At 51.5% G+C, this 19,596-nt stretch overlaps 1 protein-coding gene across 1 annotated transcript in view; it reads right to left on the bottom strand.

Moving 5' to 3' along the window:
- Positions 1-5,475: 5,475 nt before the first annotated feature.
- Positions 5,476-19,596, bottom strand: part of NTNG2 (netrin G2) — a 48,822-nt gene continuing 34,701 nt past the window's right edge. The window contains exons 4-7 of the mRNA XM_009892232.1: positions 18,788-18,814; positions 6,813-6,980; positions 6,238-6,372; positions 5,476-5,889 (exon numbers count right to left, since the gene is read on the bottom strand). Coding sequence (XP_009890534.1) covers positions 5,666-5,889; positions 6,238-6,372; positions 6,813-6,980; positions 18,788-18,814 — 554 coding nt within the window. The 3' untranslated portion in view covers positions 5,476-5,665. The remainder of the gene's footprint in view (positions 5,890-6,237; positions 6,373-6,812; positions 6,981-18,787; positions 18,815-19,596) is intronic.

Genomic DNA, 19,596 nt, shown 5'->3' with positions numbered 1-19,596 from the left:
TCCCCAGGGCGTCAACGGGAGCTGTGCCATGCGCTGAGGGTATAATGAAAACCTCAGCCTCTCCTCCCAGTCCCTTGGCTACGCTCACCTTTCCACTACTGGTGGGGTGTTGTGGTTTTGCAGAACTGTCTCCTAGATAAGCCGAGTGCAGTAACTAATTAGCAGCTGGGTCCAACGGATGGAGGGCCGTGAGCTGTGTGAGGTGTGTGGGCTGGCAAGGCACTTGGCCTCTTCCTCCTGCGAGTCCGCAAGGTGGGAATTGCCCCACTGCTGAAACACTGACGCTAGGGAAGCACTGAGCAGCGTGTGCTTCCAGAGCAAGAAAGAATGTATAGTAATCAAATGTACTGATTAAGGGTAAACAACACTCCCAGACCCAGCTGAGATCCAAAAAATAAACTTGAACCCCAGTAATTTCACAGTTGAGACTTTTTTGTCGTCTTTTCCCCCCACCCCATCACTGAAGCGTGGTGAGACACCGGGGTTTACATTTGCCTATAGAAGGGAGAGACCAGAGTAGCCAACAGCCGGAGCTGGGCTGCTCGTTCACAGCCCGGCGCCTGTAGCGATACCCAGGATAAGCAGAACCGTGGTCCTAAAAATGCAAGACGTTCTCTCTAGTCTGCATGAATAAATGATGGATGAAATGACTGCTGTATTGTAAATGGAATTTATAATGTTAATGATATAATACAGTCTCTTGCCACAACGGCTCTGTTCCCAAGCCGTATATAAGGTCTCCTTTCTTGTCTTTTTAAGATGCTTGGAAAGGAGCCCAATGCCTTATTCTTTAGTGCAAATAAATGTAAGCTAAGCAGCCTTGTACATCCAGTATCGCTGACACGTGAGACCTTCCAGCCATAGGTACCTGTCTGCGAAGGCCTCGACTAATTTGCCACCAACTCCCAGGCACATAGTGATAGAAAGGAAAATGAAGGTGGTTTGAGTGCCCGTTACATTTGGTATTGTGAAAATGTGGAAAACCTTGGTTTATAGCCTGACGGGCTGCACCGGTGTGGCTGTCCAGTGTTGTCACCGATTTCACTGTTGCATCAAGTGAGAACTCCCTTTGCTACAGAGCAATCCCACCAGTTTCCCTTCTCTTTATTTTAATCCCCGAAATAGCACAGAGCGGGGTAGGGATGGAGCTTTTGGAGCCCAGTATTGTTGCTGGCCAGGAGAGAAGGTTGTTATGTGGTCCAAATGGGTGGGTTTAGGCTTTCCTCACACGTTTTACCCTGCAGTGACACTTGTTACGATGCCTGGAGAATCAAAATGATAAAGGAGTTTTTGGGACAGTCTGACGTTCTTCCCTGCGTCTCCGATCAGCGTGGGATTTTTAGCCAGTTTCTGTGTAGTGGTGGCCAAACCCTCCAGCTCCCTGCCAGGAGGGCTGAGAAGATGGTGACACAAAGCTCTTCAAAACCCAGCTCTGCTCTTATTTCTAAGCAAGAACACTCATCTCCTCCTTTATGGTTTGTTTTATTTACATTTGGGACTTTTCATGAAAGCCAATTAGAGAACAGAATTCGTTGGTGAAACTTTTAATTTAATTACCACTGGAGTGTTGGTTCTGTTGCTCCTCCAGCCTCTGCAAGGCTCCTTACGAGTCACTCTTGTAGATAAGATCTCTGCTTCCTCATCTTTATAAAACCAAATAGCATACCTGGTAAGTGCCAATGGAATTTTCCCCCCCCTCCTTCTGTCTCCAGTTCTCCGGGACTGGAGGTTTAATGTTTTATCTGGTGAGTGAGCAAATATGCATAAAGCCAGATGTCTGTTGCCTCCTCTGCAGCTGGGGCTGTGGACTCCGCCTGCCCGCAGCGGTCTGTCTCATCGGGCAGATTTTTGTTGCTTTGGGGCTTTTGGCTATTTAGTCAGTAGTCTAAATAGTTAAAATCAGAGTACAATTGGAGGTAAACAAGGAAAATCAAGAGCTCTACTTGTACTGTTTGAAGAGGTCACTTTTTTTTTTTGCAGACAGAAGTGTAATTTAAAAACTTTTTCAAATGAGGCAAATGCTGGCTGCGTGCTGGCGACAGGATACACATGAAAACCTCTTGAAAGAGCGCAAGTGGCTTTTCTCGGAAAGAGAAGTACCTTTTGGTTAACCTTTCCACCAGTAAAGTATCAAGCTCATTGGACAACTTCTCCCATTTGGAAGCATTAACTGATGTACAAATGTTTCTATTTTAAAGAAGATGAACTTTCGGATCTGTGGGTACTTGCTGTGCTGGTTTCTCTGTATTATTTCAATAATGCTCTATTCTCTTTGTGAAGACACCTGTGTGCCAACAGATGTCTGCAGTTAATGGGTCTTCAGTGCTGCAGCTTTCAGAAGCTTTAAATTATTTTCTTAAACACCAAGTTTAAGTTTTGTGAGAGAAGGTTTTTTTTCTTTTTGCGTCTTGCAGTGGTTTCTGTTTTGTGATTGCAAGTTCTCCACGCCGCTGGACAGGCAAAGCACCATCCTGGTCTCCAGCAGGCAGGGCTGGTGGCTTTGCATCTGAGCTTGAAAACGAGCCGTGTGGCCCAGTCTGCAGGCAGAGCCACGGGAAAGAAATCTGAACCTCCCCCTTTCGGCTCTGCTCTTCCTCACAGCCCAGAGGCCATTTGGCTTCTTCTGCGAGATGAAACTGTGGTTGTCCTTTGCAGTTACTATTTCACAGAGGTCTTTGCTTCTACAAAACTACTAAGAGCCTAAGAATGGGATATGTAGTGTGGAGGGTGGACTTGGTTTTGGTTTGGTTTTGTTCCCCACCCATCATCTTCAACTTTATCCGGGTGTCCTGTGGCATAGCTGCAGGAGGGGTAGCACCGCAACTTGCTACTTCTGGTTGAAGTTACTGAACTATTTGCTGGGCTTTGGTTAAAGAAGGTCCAGGACTAAATATTGCTGTTCTGGATCCACAGGGAGGTGGTACCATCTCTGGAGCTGAGTTAGGAAGCCAATGATGTCTTGTCTTAAAAACAAACAAAACAAAACCTCCAAACCAACCAACACTCAATCAACCAAGAGAAAATCCCCCAAACCAAAAAAGGTCGAGTGCAGTGGTGTATGGCCTCCAGCCGTCTTCATTCCCGGGCTGTTCAGTGCTTTGTTGTGCCCTTCTGAGGTTATTTTCCATGGGAATTCAGCGCTGCTGCTCGGCACGTTCCTGCTTGTGTCGCAATAAAAGCGTACGTTTGCAGGGAACCTGCCGGGTGCAGAGTTTGTCTGGGATATGGCTTTATGAAGTAGTAAATTTTCTGTTGCTTAATCTAATATTCTAGAGAAAAACACTAGTGCAGGGAAAGGAGAATGTTACTTCACCTTCCAGAAGTGCCATTAGAGATCTTGATCTTGTTACAGTCTGTTCTATGCTATTACTTGTAAGAACAGTAACATATAAGGATTTTAAATATATTGCAGTCAGAAAGTACAAAGAAGGAGCAAGTGTCAATAACAACAGACAGCAGCCGACTGCATTAAAGCAAGGGAGGCAAAGCTTGTGCCAGCCCACTCCATCAAAGATCAGATCTTAGCAAGGTGAGTTTAACCCTCGTTTATTTTATGGTGGATTAACAAAGTCCTGTGACTTGCCTCTGTGATGTTAATTGCTGCTTGAAATACGCACCAGATTTCTTTGTGTTGCTCTTTGATGTGACAATATCTGTCCTGCACCTCTTTTTTTCTCCTTTTTCAAAGTACAAGTTCACTGGCCCCCTCTCCATGGAGGTGGCTGCATTTCAGGTCACCGGCTGTGTACGCAGTATCTGCAATGTTGGGATGGAAGATGCTGCAGGCTCTCGCACTTTTGAAATGTGGGCAGCTCCCAGCACAGGTCCCCCTCAGCAGGGTGAGCTGTAGGGACAGGACTGTGGAGACACAGCACTGAAACAGAACAGATGTTGATAGAAAAGCTCTTGGAGCAGCCCTCTGCTGAGGACACCAGACCTGGAAGTGCCAGTGGAGGCTCAAGGCTGGATTGCGTGGGGCTCCTGGGCTGGCTGGAGCCGGGGCGGTGATGAAGGCTGTTACCTTGTCGAGGGGATTAGCCCAGAACAGAATGTGCTGGAAGTGTGGGGTGTCTCCTGTCTTCTAATCCTCTGCTCAGTCAGCTCCTGGCTTGGTGAATCTTTGGACATGACAAAATTAAAGCTCTTCTGTTCGTGACATTCCCATTGTTCTGATTGACTTACACCATTTCTTGTGTCTGGTTTCTCCTGCCCTCGTTTATGTGCTTGGCTGCAAACACTTCCTCTGATAGGGGCCTGTTTATGAGCCTTAAATGAGTCGATCTAGTCCCTGGGAGCTCTATACTGAAGTCCCAGGCTATGCCTGCTTAAAGGTACTCAAAATAAACAGCTTTTTCTGCAAAGGTGCATCATGGCAGCAGCTCTGGGGGGTGGCTGCAATGGGGCTGGGCAGCTGAGGTCCCCCTGGGGAAGCATCCCTGGACCAGCCAGCCTTCTCCTGCCGCAGGCTCATTTGGAAATGGCCTTTCCGCACAAGACCAGTGCTTAATATATCACTCAGTCTTTGTTCATTGTCTACAGTTAGTAGTCTAACCTAGGTTCAGCAAAGTAATTAGGAGAAATAATTAACAGCTCTCAATGATGAGGCATCCTCTCTCTCTCCCTCCCCGCTCCCTCACTGTGTGGTGCACCTTGGTAGTGACTCAGAAAACACAAGAGGACATTATCAATCAAAAAATAAGTCTTTACCTGTAATTAACTGTGCACACAAAAAGGAAAACGTGGTGATCAAGCAGCCATTGATAGTTGCTTTACTGTAGGAGGATACACCAGAATCAAATGCTCATGGCAAAATGTCCCTTTAAGTTGTGGTTCTTTTTATAACATTTAATCCAAACAAAAATAAGTCTCTACCAAAAAAAATATTTGAACCGTACACTATACGGAAATGTGTGGATAAGACACTGCACTCCTCACGTACCATACGCCTAATGGCCCCTGCCTTCTCTGCAAGTGCAAGAAAACAAAACCCAGCAATGAAGATACAAAATCAATGCAGCAACTAGAGTTGTAGGCAACAGTATGTGCACGGCCAGACCGGGCTGGTGGTGGGACGTGGGACTATGCAGCAAGGATGGACCAGAGTCCCCCCTTCCCTCTCTCCCCTTCCCCTGCCTGTTGTGTTACGGGGCTCTGGAGTTGTCATGACAGGCTCTTTCGAAACAGGACACTAAGAAGAGGAAAAATAAAAAGAACACCCCAGCCTATACCAAAGTAAATAAAGTAATAATAAAAAAAATACCCCTTGGTTCGCGGCACTATTGCACCAGGGCCCCGGTGGCCCCCGGCCCCAGGTCACCCTGTGCAGAGCAGGGAAGGAGAGTCACTGCGTGGAGAGAAGGGCCCCGTGTCCCCCCCCGGGCTGTGGGACCGCGGTCCCGGCACAGGCTGGTGCAGTCCCCGCGCCGGTGCTCGGCAGTCGGCTCTGCGCTGCGGCCACCCCGGCTGCTGCCGGGATGGGTTCGTGGGCAGGAGTCAGCCCCTGGTTTTCTGCGCACCTCTCTGCTTGGAAAGTGGACCGAAAGACGTTGTGCAAGTCCTAGCGTGAAGGAAGGCAGAGGAGACGGTGGGGAGAGCCACCCCGTTACCTTAGTCTCCCCAGGTCCCTCAGGTGACGTGCCTGGGCTGGGCTCCCTCCTCTGCGGCTTCAGAGGTCCACCCAGCCGCGCAGCTGGAGGGCGAGCGCCCCGAGGAGGAGGGTGCGGAGGCTGCTGTGCGTGCTGGGGGCACCGTCACAGTCCTTTTTGTCGGCTTCGCACCTGGACTGCTGGCACAGGACCCCCTTGAAGCCCACGGGGCAGACGCAGCGCTGGTTCTGGTAGCAAGTGCCGCCGTTCTGGCAGAGCAGGAGCTCATCATCGCAAACATTGGCTGCAAGATGGGAAGGATGGAAGGATGCTGGTGTTAATCGGGGCTATGTTAAAACCCTTGACTGTAGCTTAAACGAGAAGATTTTGGCTTTCTTCTCTAGCTCTTAGGGGTTAAATTACCCAGCCCTCGCAGTGCTGGAGCAGTCCCAAGGCCAGAGGAACATAGCGGGGGGCTACAAACTCTGGGGGCAGAGCTATGAAGTTATTTTGGATTTGGGAGGAATGGCTGGAGTCTGCTCACCCTACACCCTGAGCATCACGGGGCACCTGAGCAGGTGGTGCTGAGGATCCCCCCTCTCGTTTGGGCCCCTCTCACACCTCCCGCTGTCCCTCTGGCTCGGGTACGTACGGAAGCAGCCCTGTCTCCAGTAGTAGTTGGGCAGGCAGTCGTCGCACTTGGGCCCCGTGGCGCCTTCTTTGCATTCACAGTAGCCAGTCTCGTTGCAGCGGTCGTGCATGGAGCCGATCTGGTTGCAGTTACATTCTGGCCAAAGACAGGGCTGTTAGTGCCTGTTTGTGCCCACTAATGCCCCGAGGGAGGCGTTGGGGCCTTCGGAAAAGGCTGGCTGCATGCTGCGGGAGGGCTGTTAGAGACCAAGGGGCTGGGAGGGCATGGTTTCACAAGAGGGTCCAACAGTACAAAGAGCCATGTGTGCAAAGACCACCGCCCTTTGGAGCTGAGCATCTCCTGGTAGGGCAATGCCTCTGTGTCAAGTTAGAAAGATATTATTTGGGGTTTGTTTTCAGGGAAGAGACACCTTGGTGGGCTGCAAAGACTGTAATGGCTGCTGTCCTTGGGGAGCATACAGGTGGACACACCACCTGCCAGAGAGGGTCTGAACTGAAGCCCACCCCATAGAGCGAGGTCCCGCACAAGCCAACCCATGTCCCGGTGACGCTGCCCGAAGCCGCCGGAGCGCTCACCTATGCATACATTCTCGTCATCCAGCTCCGCCGAGCTGTTGCGGTAGAAGCCCAGGCGGCAGTGCTGGCAGTGCTGTCCCCTCGTGTTGTGTTTGCAGCTCACGCAGGTCACCACGTTCAGGAAGTCGATGTAGCTGCAGCGGTGGGAGTGGCCGTAGCACTCGCAGTCTGCGGAGAGGAGGAGAGAGCTGGGCAGCTGGGCCGGGACCACCCTCCCTCACGCTGGGCGGAGGAGAGGAGCCATGAGGGTTTGGAGGAGGCTCCGGCTCCAGTCAAATGCAATGGCCGCTGCCAAGGCAGGGCTGGGCTGGGCTGGGCAGGATGGGTGCAGTTCTTCAGTGCCACGGGGGGACTGGGCTGGAAGCTGTTGCTCAGAGAGCAGAGTGGGGTCAGGGGGCTCTGGCTGCTTTGTCGATGAGCAGAGCCCAGCCTGGTGCCTGGGTTTGGCTCTGGTGGGGCTGCAGGACCTGCAAGGGAGCTGGGCTGGGGTGCAGAGCCCCAGCGAAGGCTCTGCCGAAGGCTGTGGCAAGGAGGGGACAGGCCCGTGGGACGGGGCTGGCAGAGGGTGCAGCAGCGTTTGCCGACTCCAGCGATGGGAAGGGTCTGGACAAGGCTGAAGTGGAGCTGAAGCTGCTGCGTGGTCAGATGAAACCTTGTGGCCTCTCTGGCCTTTTGCCCTCTGTGTCCCTTCTGAGCGTGCCCCTTGCTGTTGTACCTCCCGAAGCGATGGGCTGGTGGTGAAGTATGGCGACTCTCAGGTTAAACGGTTAAAATGAGTCTGTGCAAGGAAGCGTGGCTTATGTGGGGTCCTTCAAAAGATGGTGGACAAGTGTTTGAGGGTTTGAAGCAGGGCTGCCTGGCACGGCCCAGGGACACCTGCAAAGGCTGCTGGGGGGTGGGGAGATGTCTCACCATCGCTTGGCCAAGCAGTGCTCCTGTCCTCAGGGCTCATCTCTCCCAGCTGTGGGCACGTGTCAGAAAACAACCATCTAGGCTTAATTGGAAGCCAGGGGCACTTGATTACTTGCTTATTGTGTTTGCTTTTTATTACCATGACTTGGGATGGTCACTGCCTCGCAGTGTTGAATTCAGGGCACTGGATCTTTCTGGGAGTTTAGAAGCATCATACAGGAGGAGAGGAGGTACCCTAGTTGCCAAGGTCTCGTGGCCAAGGTACCCTCGTGGCCAAGCTGTCCTGGTCAGGAGGTGTCCCAGCCAGCACGGGCAGGGGACAGTGCGAGCAGAGACAGCGTCAGCCAGTCTGAGCTTCCCCAGCTGTTGGAGGGGAGGAGGGAGCCTTGGAGCTGGGTTTTGGTCCAAGCTCCAGCATTAAACATTCAAGGATGGCAGAGGGATGGGAGGGAAGGGTGTGGGTTGGCATGCACATGCGACTGGTGGAGCAGATGTGTCAATGAAATGAAGACCAGGGAAGATGGAGCAGGGCAGAGGTTTCCCCATGGGTCACAGCTGCCTGAGGAGGAACTGAGTCCGCTGTAATCTTGACCTTCTGTGAAACAACTACCTATTTGACCAATACCCAAAGAATTTAAGCTCAGATACTTCTGGCTGACGCAATTCCCAAGCATTGTCTCACCCTAGGGATGCGCTCCTACATACAGCTAACCATGACTCAGATAGGCAAACCCTCCCCGTCTTCTCCGTGTTGGGGGCTGCTGGACCACATCACCTGGGCGAAGACCAGGAGCCCTGGAGCACCGCGCTGCCTCCTCTTACCTTTATATGTCTCAATAGGAGCCACTGGGCCAGAGTCTGGTTTGAGCCGGATGAGTTTTGAGCTCTTTGAGGATGCTTAAGAAAAATCAAAGACACGCTTTTTCTCACTGCTTAGCACCGTTTCGCATCCTACCCTACCGCGAGCAGCTCTGCTACGAGAACAATGCCGAGCCATGCCAAGAACACTGCTCTGGCAGCGCCAGCATCTATTTCTGCACCAGGCAGCTGGTAACTGCTACATTTCTTCTCTTCTCCTTCGTTCCTCAAAGTTTGATGCATGAAAAACTTAATGCACCACACTATTGCAATGTGCAGAGCTGGGGGCTGAGGAACTACTTGCACATTAGCCCATTATGCATGTTCGGTGGCGTGAATCGGGTTATTCAGGCTAAGGATCTACAAGTCTAAAGAGCTTAAAAAAAAAAATCTACTGGCCATGGCCTCAGTTTGGTGGAGGTCATGCCAACTGGCACCCAAAAAGCTGCTCGGAGTACCACTAGGAGGACAAATGCTACGGAGATGGTATCTGGCAGGGGTTCTGGCAAGCACGCGCTGCTCCAGCCCAGCTCATCCCCACCAGCACGTACCTGGCTTCTTCCCGTGCCTCTTGCCTGCAGAGTGTGCTGTGCGCCCTGCTTTGCTCTTCGGAGCTGCTACACGAGACAATAAAATATATCTGAGTGCTGTGGTGGGGAGAGGGCTGCCAGGCCCAGCCCAGCACGGTTGGGCTGGGATATTTCATCAGGGTAAAGAGCTGCCCCGGCCAGGACCGTGCTTCCTCAGGGTTGTGCTGCCAGCAGGCCCCTGTCCTGCACCAAATGACTGGGGCGCTGGGGGTAAAGGCCATCTCTTCCAAATCGAGCTAATGGGGTTTGGTGCTTGGGGAGCTTTGTGCTTTCGTAGCCCCAGTAAGGGGCAAGGTTGAGCAGCGCTGAGACCCCACAAGGTGTTTAGAAATGGGTCCCACCAGTGTTTGTGGTGCACCAGCCCTTGCACAGCGCTGCAGTGCTCAGGGAGGTGCTGGGTGGGCATTGCTGGCTCCATCCCACCGGTGCCAGTCACACAGAATCATAGAATGGTTTGGGTTGGAAGGGACCTTAAAGATCACCTTGTTCCAATCCCCCTGCCATGGGCAGGGACACCTTCCACTAGACCAGGTTGCTCAAAGCCTCATCCAACCTGGCCTTGAACACGTTCCCACAGTGACAGCCATGGCAGGAGGTTGCTGTTCTCCCCACCACTGGGACTCAACCATGGTCAGAGTGGGCCCACTCCTGCCTCTGATGCTGCTGTGGCGTTTGGGTTTCCTCAGGTCTCCATGGCTTCCCATGGTGTGCTGGCACAGTGTCCAGACCCTGCTCCACCAACACAGCCTCTCCAGCTTCCATAACTGTTACAGGCCACCATGGTGCCCAGGCCCTGCTCTGCCACCATGGCCTCCTTCCTCCCCTGGCACAATGGCAGAGCACGGAACATGGTGGCCTCTCCTCACGGGTGTTCAGCAGTAGCCTGGCACAGTGCAGGGGTACCAGGGCCTGTTGTCCTTGCTGTGAGGGAAGTGGGGCAGCCCGGAGGGGAAGGAGCAGCTCCATGGCTCCCCAGGGCACCTGAATCCCCACATCTCTGCAGTGGCTGCTGCAGGTGGCCCTGGGGACCATATCCCTGTGGAGAAGCCCCCACAGTTGCACCTATCCCTCATGATGAGGGGGCCATGGCTGTGAGGAGGCTCCACAGAGTGTTGGGAGAAGGGTGATCAGCCAATGAGGCTTGGTCCTGTTGGGCCAGCACAGCCAATCAGCCCAATTAATCTCGCCCAATTAATCTTGGCAGGGGGGAAGGTACGTGCCCCTTGCCCTGTGCCAAGAAACCCCTTCCCAAAGCAGCTGAGGTGCCCATGGGCTCTCCTGGGGCCCAGGGAGACCCCTGCAACCACCCCAGCCCCAAACATGTCTCCATCCAGCCCCATGGAGATCTTTTTAAGCAGAACTGAGCTGAGGTGGACCCTCTGAGTAGGAGGGCAGATTGTATGATGGTGGGTCATGCCGAGGATGGGTGGGTTGTCTTTGGGGAGAAAGCTGTCCTGCCCCGTCCCTGGGGATGGGCATGGCCTTACCTCGAATGTTTTCAGGAGGATCTGGTGGCTTCGGCTTGGGTCCAAGTGTTGCTGTGTTTGGTGGGCGCTGAACAGCTTATGGTGGCATCAGTTAGAGAGAACATCAGATTTAATACAGATCCCCCTCTTGTTTGCTTAAAAAGGTGGCAAAAGGACACTGGAAGCTCTAAGCAGCTATCTGGGGTGGGGTGGTGGAGTCATATCTGGTTGCGGATGTGTTGAAGCAGCAATAAGAGACAGAGTCTCCTAGAAGTTAGTGTCTTTCAATGTGAAGAGAGACAGAAAAAGTACTCCTGAGGGGAAGGTGTGGGAGCTGCTGGATGGGCCATTGTTGGCACATGGTCAATACATTGCCCAAGCGTGGAGAGAAGCTGCATCTGCAGACCACTGTCAAGACTCAGAAGCCCCCATTGTTTGGCACAGACTGTCAGCATCACCTGGCGTTGATGCCCATGGTGTCGGCCTATCTCCTGTCACTGTACCCAATACAGTTCTGTTCCTCTGTGAGGCCAGAGACAGGCCCAAGAACACAATTCCAAAAAGCCTCAGTTTCAGCACTTTCTGTCCCCCAGTTGAGTATTTCCAAACACTGGGTTGTGTCCTGGGCCCAGCTTCAGCAGCTTTATGTTCTGCCCTGGAAGGGATGCTAATGTCTACAGCTGGAGTGAGCTACAGGCATCTCGGATGGGAATCGGGAGCTGAGCACCAATGGGCAAGCATGTGCACTGGTGGGAACCCTGAGGAGGAGAAACTTCAGCCTCACCAGCCAGCGTGAAGCCTCCCAAGGTTCCCACCAGGAGCAGCTCACCTTAGGCAGTCACGCAGGAGACCTGAAGCAAGGAAATACATAAGAAGGCATCTATGCTACAAACGACACAGGCCTATCTATTTACAAAGTTATTCTGTTCTACAAACAGACTCCGGTCTCGGGAGACAACAGGATTTCCATGATCCTCTCTGTTCACCCCAGCAGCAAGCTGTGAACAATCTCTTCTACTGCTTACCATCCTCATATTTCATGTGTACGACTAAACCCTGAGGCTCAATCCAGCCTCACCACATTCCCAGCTGCGTGTCGGGCACAGACAAACCCTGAGCTTTTTCCCAGGCGGGAGGAGGAGAGAGATGCATGGAAAGCAGAGATGCAGAACTAGAAACTAAAGCGTTCGCTGAGCATCGGGAGCTGGTACTCTGGGCAGGACCCAACTCAGCCACGTGTCTCCTACCTTCTGCTCCGGGACCAGCCTTGGCCGGGGGAGAGCCCACCTGCAGCGGGGCAGCCGCCGACAAGCTGGTGTAGTCTTGCAGTGATCAAAGAGGAGAGCTGTGTTACTGGGTGTGATGGGAGGAGCTGACAACCAGGGAGGAGCTCTGATGGAGGGTCAGAGCTTTGGAGGACAAACCCAACCCAACCCTGTGCCGCCCAGGTTTTCACGCCTGCTGGATGGTATTGGGGAGCTGGTGTGTCCTGGGGCTCTGGAGGGGCCGGGATGCTCTTGGGATGCAAAAGGGCAGGAGGGCAGCGGTGTGCTGAGCTGCCCGTTCTCAGCCCCGCTGAACACACGGCGTTTTGCTCGTGTGTTTGCATGAGGACTTTGGCGACTGGTCTGCACCCCTCTGCTTTGAGGAGCATCACTTTGAAACGGTGGGACTGAGAATTGGCACCGGTGTCTTATGATGGAGGCACCCGGTCCTGGTTTCTAATCCAAACTTCTAGGCCCTCCTCCAGGCTCTGCTCTTCCCTCGGAAATACCAGTTTAAAGAATTTGCAAGCCACTGCAGAGACATTAAACCAGCAAGAAATGTATAGCTGACTTGTTTGATTTCCCTGCGAACCCTCACCCCCACTGGCTCCGTACCCCTCCCCGTCTCCTCAATATTGGTGACAATCTTCAGGTTTGCTAGAAAACAAACCAAGGAATGAAATTTTAAAAGCCATATTATTAATTTCAAGCTCCAGTTGGGTAACATAAGGAGGAGGAGGAAAAAAAAATCTCTCCATCCTTGCCAAGTTTCAAAGGACAAACCCGAGTAGGAGAGAAATGTGATTTCCCAGCCTCGTCAAGGGGATGATAAACAATGCAGAATAAAACAGAAAAAAAAAAAAAGATTATATTTTTTTAATGACAAGCTCTAAGAGAAGGTGATAGACATTGTCCTTTTCAGCTGGAAACTGGAAATCAATTGATATTAATATGGTGTTAAAGAGAATATGAAAAAAGCCCTGTGCAAATTGGCAAGGGTTTAATTAGAGTCACAATAAAAAACAGCCCTGAAGGCATTTTGCTTTTTAGTCATTCACATACACCTCCACTCAATCGCGTTTACAGAGCCAGGAAAATTATTAATGCTCATTATCCTGAGAACCTTTCCCTTGTAGCTCTGGGACATTAATGGACAGTTTTACAGTTCAGGAGGGGGGAGAGACATGTTTCACCCCCAGACCCAGTTCATACAAACGGGAAGCGCTGGGCAGCTCTTATTTTGGAGGCTTGGATCGGCCCCTGCTGGTCTTGGTGGGTTTCTAGGGAAGTAGAATAAATTGAACCAAGAAGTCACGCTTTACAGCAAAGACAATCGGGGCAAACAGCGCTGGAGTAGTGGGCAAGGACCCTGGAAAACTCCTTCTCAAAACATAAACATGGGGTCCCGTTTCTGCAGGACCTACACAAATCCAGGCTTTTGGTGCTGTCTTTCTGTTGGAGCTCTTAACCATCAAGTAGGGCTCAAGTTGGTTTTGTTTTTCCCAGAGGTGAACTGGCGCTGCTGAAACTGCTGGCTTACCAACGAGGGGGGGGGGTAAGTAGAGGCAGAAAAAAAAAAAAGCAGCTTTTTTTTTTTGCTTATTTTGAATGTGGGAAAAATGTAACAAATGGCAAGGATGAATTTGACAGGCTTCAAGGAAGGTTTTGAAATAACAGAACTGCAGAAGGCAAATGAGAATAGCACTTAATTCATCCTCCTTAGGGTAACTCAGTGATTTCCCTTCCTTCCACCCATTTTGGCAGCCTCGACTGCCTTCAGACCACAGACCGTGCTCATAAACTCATTCTTCTCCCCCCTCTCACCACACAACAGGCGACCGGGTACAAAAGCATCCTACAAACATGACCACAGCTCCACCTTGACCACGGAAAACACCACGAGCAGCCAAAGGAAGCAGATGTCTAGCAGATCCATGCAATCCAGAGACAACTCAAATCTAATCTACTCCTCTAGCCTACGTGCTACGTTGCTTTCTGCCTTGCTGCTACCCACTAGTGTGCGGAGGCATGAAGGAGAAGGGAAAAACACATCGATCTGGCTTTAAATACCTGTTTTTTTCTCTGTCTCTCTCCCAGGCACAGAGGCAGGGAGCTCAGAGGCTGGTCTGATGACGGCTGCTTATGGTGGGAAGCAGAAATTAAGAGGGCAGAAGACAGTGTGTAAATTAGAGGGTGAAATGGCACAGGGATGGGGCAGGGCTCTAAGGGACTTTTTTTTTAAAATGTCTGTCTCTGGCTGAGCTGGCTTTAAAGCAAGGAGGGATTCGTTTAACGGTTCTCAAATTCAGAAGGGAGGTAATGACAGAGTATCTCACTTCGGGACTCTGACCCAGTTTGGGGTTATTGAGTCTCCTGCAAACGGGCATCTTACCAAGAGCTCGAAGGGTCATCTCTTTAACAAGGTGTTTCCCTCGAGGTCCAGGTGAGTTAGATTCACAGCCCCTTGGGGATGTCATGGTATTTAAAGAAGTACTTTACATTTTGCAGGACCGGAGTGGGAGGAACATCTCTGGTCAAAAGCAGATCAGAATTAGGCCGTGCCTTGATCCCCCCTTGCAAAGGGGTGGCTCTGACTACCTCCTTATTTGGAGCAGCTCCTCCAGGGACTGTCTCCATCCCCAGGCACAGAATTCCAGGATGAGACTGCAGAAACATGGACAGGGGGTCTAGGTGGAGGCGAGGAGCTCAGAGCTCAGCCCTGCCCCTGTCAAGCCAGAGAAGCGATGGCTGGGCTGTGAGATATTTATTTATTTAGTCCCTTGCCATCAGTTAATGAAAGCACTATAACAACATTTTCTCTGCCCAGGAAGCAGGTTTTGGAGAAGGAATAAATCTTGAGTTGCACGATGTTTCCCAGGTCCCTCAGAGCAGTTTGGCAGGAGAGACTACCCCCACCACCCCCGGACCCCACACAGACGCCATCCCGCCCGTCCCGGCTGTACGACCCAAGCGAGGCAGAGCACTGCAAATCATACACAAGATAGACACTAAGCACACCACCCACACGGACGCAGCGCTTGCGAAAAAACAGACCTAAAATATTGCTATGGGCGAGCATGGATAAAAATCAAACGACCCCAAGCACGTGGTGCAGATGTAGATGTGATCCCCCGTCACTGCTGGGGCCACGGCGATGGTGCGAGCTCTGGGCAGGGCTGGTGGCTCAGCCGCCTCCTGCACACGTACAACACGGACCTGGGTGAGGAACACTTCTTGACAGACCAGAGACTTGCGCTCTTTTGCCCAGCTGAACCCTCGGCTTCCTGATTAACTACTCGAGCAGGGTACTTCCATGAATATATCTATATTTGCATAAACATGCAATCAAGTTTCCTCATCCCTTTGACTGGCTTCTGGCAGCTCCCCCAGACAGACTGTTACTAACATACTGTGGGTGTAAAACGTCCTCCTGGGAAATATCAGGCCCAGAAAGCATGGCAAGGGGAGGAATGCGTGTCTAATTCCCCCATGAGAAGCTTAAAAAAAATGTCCTGCTGTTAAGTTTTATCTGCTCATTTCCAAAAGACAAGCGAAAACGCTGTCTCCTTGTTCACGGGGAGAGGGAAGGAGGAACCCCCGTAAAAAGGACAAAAGTTTTCCTCCACGGGGGGATTTTAGAAATTAGGAAAGGGTGTTTCTGGCGCGTGTGTGAGCTCCAGCCCCGCACGCTCCCCGGCTGCTTGTACAGCGGCCGCCTCGGTAATGTTCAAGTGCGGCGCTGCCCGTGAAGATGCAGCCAGTCTGCGTTACGCCCTTGGGTCTGGCCACAGGGACTTGCTGCAGGACTGGCAGAGCCACCAAGGGCAGAGCCAACTTCTCCCTTGACCTGACTGTCCCTGGGCTGCTCTAAGACTGCCGGTGAGTCGTAGGAGGTGGCAGCAGCCCTCCCCGGCGGCTTCCTTCATGGGGAAGCTTCCCCATCTGCGCAACCGGCTGGTGGGTCAGAGCAGCAGCAGCCCTCCCCATCACGTGCTGGGAGCAGCACCCAGTGAGTTCACCGGGGGCAACTCTCCTCCTGCCTGCTCTGGTATCCAGAGGTCGGGGATAGAGCAGGATGGGGTACAAGTCTTTGCTCCTTCCAGCCAGGCAAGACTGGGCATGTGGTTTAATTTTACGGTGGGACATTAAAGCCTTCATTGCTTCCCTGCTGCGCATGTGAGGGAGCTGTAAGAGAGCATCTCTTGCAGCCGCACCAGCCTTGTGCAGGACAATGGTGCCAAGTGGCTCTAGGAAGGATGGATTTTGAAAAACTTTTCTTTTTAAAAAAAAAAAACACAAAATGGAGAGAAAAAAAGGGAAAAGCATTGCTTCCCCCGCATCCAATGCTGGCTTCACTTCTTGCTGCCCTGATGATAACAGAGTGACAGGAGAGTGAGATCAGCAGATGAGGGAGGATGTCAACCCATGACGTGGCTGTCTCTGGGCTTTGGAGTGGACCTGTTGTGGTTGGCTCCCTGCTTCTAGGGACCGTGATGCTTGCTCCCAGCCTGTGTTACGCATGTCAAAGTGTCTTTGGACTGAATAGGGACAAAAGCAAACCAAGACTGCCCAGAGGTTGGGGGAATGTGAACTGAGTCAGAGTGATTTTTATCCATGTCCCTTTATCATCCTACAGAGCAGATAACCAAGGCCACCGACACGGCAGCCCCATGCGTTCCCCACCGCTGCCAGCGGAACCGGGATGGGAAGCAGCAGAAAAAAGGAGCCTGGTGGCAGAGTCCTGACCCTCCAAGCGAGGCACCCACCTGGCTGGGTGGTGGTGGCAGGGAGGGGGGTGGTGGTGGTGGTGGTTGTGGTGGTGGTTGAGGTTGTGGTGGTGGGCGTTTTTGTGGTGGTGGTTTTTGCAGTGGTGGTTTTTGCGGTGGTGGTTTTTGCGGTGGTAACCCGCTGCGGTCGCTCATACGCTAGCAAGTAAAGAGAAGAGGTGGGAGGCACTTACTGGGGGAAAATGGAGGGTTGCTTTGCCAGCCCGCACGCCCGTGAGGCTGCCGCTGCTGGGGCTGAACTGGTGACCGATTTCTCAGCGCGCTTACAACTGGGGCACCGAGAGGATTAAGGCGATAGCAGCTCGATGACGCTGGATGCAGCGAGCGTGTGTGCGTGCAGGGGCCAGAGGCTGCGGCCGTATCAGCTTACTCTGTTGGGGCAGATATTGGCTTAAATACTTACAGCTCTATCGTAAACTAATTGCCAATTAAGCTAAAAAAGGGAAATGAAAGCACACCTGGGCAGAGATGGGGTGGAGAGCAGGCGGGAGGTGCAGAGGAGCCCCCAGCCCGCCCTGTCGGGAGGTGGCATTCTGCTGCCTGACATCTACGTGCCCGCGGGCAGAGCCCTGCCTGCCCCGGCTCCATCAACAGCACCAGTCCCTTCTGCCACCCCACAGGCAGCGAACTACCCGCCACCAGCAAAACCAACCCGTGCCAATGGCAGGTATGAATTTCCACTGGCACCCTTCGCTCAGCAAGGCGAATTAATCGATGGCTTAAGCTCAGCGAGCCCCCGCGGAGCTGCGCAGGAGCGATCCCCGGTGCGGTGCCCACCCCACCGCGCTCGCCACAACAGCCCGAACTAAAATAACGCTCGGAACACAAATGCCTACTTAACTTACACCTGCTGCCCTCCTGTCCTTGTTTGTCCAACTGCCTCATGCAGATTATCATGCTTAATTTCATAATAGCCCTGAGCTAGTTTAAATACTTAATTTAGGTCACTTCTAGTCTTCTATGCAGGCTAAATAATCTCTCCTTAACTGGCCTTGGACACAAATCCCTCCTGTCCACCTCCTGCGCATCGCTCCCAGCACCCCCCCAGCTTCTCCCGAGCAGAAAATTTTGATGGGAAACATTTTCCAGTGAAACAAAGCACTGAGGATGCCGAGCTCTGTTAAGGGGGGGAAAAAAGAGTTATCAGAATGGTTTTGACCAGAAAAGCAAAGAATATTTTGGACTGCTAAAACAGTTAATGGTTTTAATCCTAAATTACTTAAGGGAGACTTTTAATTTTTATTTGAAATTTCTAAGCATTTAAATTTAACTGCTTAAAATCTAAATATGCTTCATTTACTCAGAAAAACCATCCTCCACTTTTCAATTAGGTGCATTTTCTTAATTGCATTTGCATTTCTCCGAAACTATTTCTCCTCCAATTCTTTCTACTTGCCTGCAAACCAAAGAATTCATTATTCATTCAGCTCTCTGATTTGTTTCTTCTGGAGGGTAATTCTGAGCCACAAAATTCAAACCCAGGCTTCTGCTTACCCAAAACTCAGGGGTCTTTGATATCAAACTACCTCCAGCTTTGTTAAATAAGGAGTCTTATCATACCACCAGTCTCTCAATAGAAATCCCCGCTGAGCTCCACCGTCTTTGCTGCCGACACTTCATAGGCATATGTTCATATACGTACACGTGTACATACAGATTTACACACACTCTATATATGTTTTTTTATCGATAGCCCAAGGTGACCCAGACTGGATGCTATGCCAAATGATTCAAACCCAGCTCCTTCTCAGAGCAGAAGTCTGCAATACTGGGGGGGTTTGGGGGGGGGAAGTTCACAGCAAGCACTGGTGGTTTTGAAGAGTCTTTTTTTATTTCCTTTCCGGCTGCCATTCTAACGAACCTCATGGGGGGAAACCATGCCAGAGGAAGAGGCAAAATGAGGCTACTGAAGTCAAAGGAAGAAAATATAAGACTCTTTGACAGGACGGAAAATGAGGCACAATTAGGGAAGACTTATTGCCTGGAAAATGATAATGGACAGAAAATAACCATTATTTTTTTTTTTTCCTAGTGACATCCGCAAGGACCATGCACCGGGGTGTTAAATGCCAGCATTTCAGTTATGTTTTTACTTACTGCCAAAGGCTGAGCCTGCAGCTGCACCTGGAAAAAACAAGAAGAAGCCCGGTCACTGGAAGCAGGACGCCGTCAGCTCTGATACCAGCAGAAGATCAAACAGATACACAATGCGGGACCGAACAGCAATTAATTAGCAGGGGTCTTGCTCATAGGCATATCACTTTGCTGCAACATCTTAAAAGCTGCTTTTGTCAAACCACAGAGGCAGCCAGACCGTGCTGTCTCGGGTCTTGGCATCTCAAGCTTTTCACCTGGGGAAGAAAAACCAGCTCGGTCCTTTCTGATGTTTTTTTTCTGTTAACCATTTCCTTGACCTACCATTAAAGCCCAGCAAAGGACAGGAGCATCTTCTGAGGTTCACTCTGCTAAATACAAACTGTAGGGTCTGAACCAGTTTGTTGACTTAGGGCAGTTCTCCATAGGCAAGAAGGGTTGAACACCCTTCCCACTGCAGCGCTTGCTCAACAGGACACTGCAAAGCCACTGGCTTCAAAGCCGCCAGCCAAAAACCTTCCAAGGACTAGCTTCTGGCGTCCCATACCCAGGAGACTAATGGCCATGGTCCTCCCTGCTGTAACAAGCGGGTGAATCATGGAAAGTCTCAGCTTTGCATGAACATAAAGCACAAGACCAGTGATGGAAGAGGTAGGACCACCAAGAGGAGAGGGCATCAGAGAACTGCCTCTGCTGCAGAGGAAGAGGATGTCGATGGGGGAGGAGGAAGCAATAGAGAGAGAGTTGGGGGGGCAGAGAAGACTGAGTGACAGATAGGAAGAGAGATGAATGGGAGAAGAAAGAGCAGAAGA

This window comes from Charadrius vociferus, unplaced genomic scaffold, assembly GCF_000708025.1.
Source record: "Charadrius vociferus isolate BGI_N301 unplaced genomic scaffold, ASM70802v2 scaffold549, whole genome shotgun sequence".
NCBI lineage: Eukaryota > Metazoa > Chordata > Aves > Charadriiformes > Charadriidae > Charadrius > Charadrius vociferus.
Note: the sequence above shows the minus strand (reverse complement) of the source record. Positions and strands in the feature narration are given on the sequence as shown.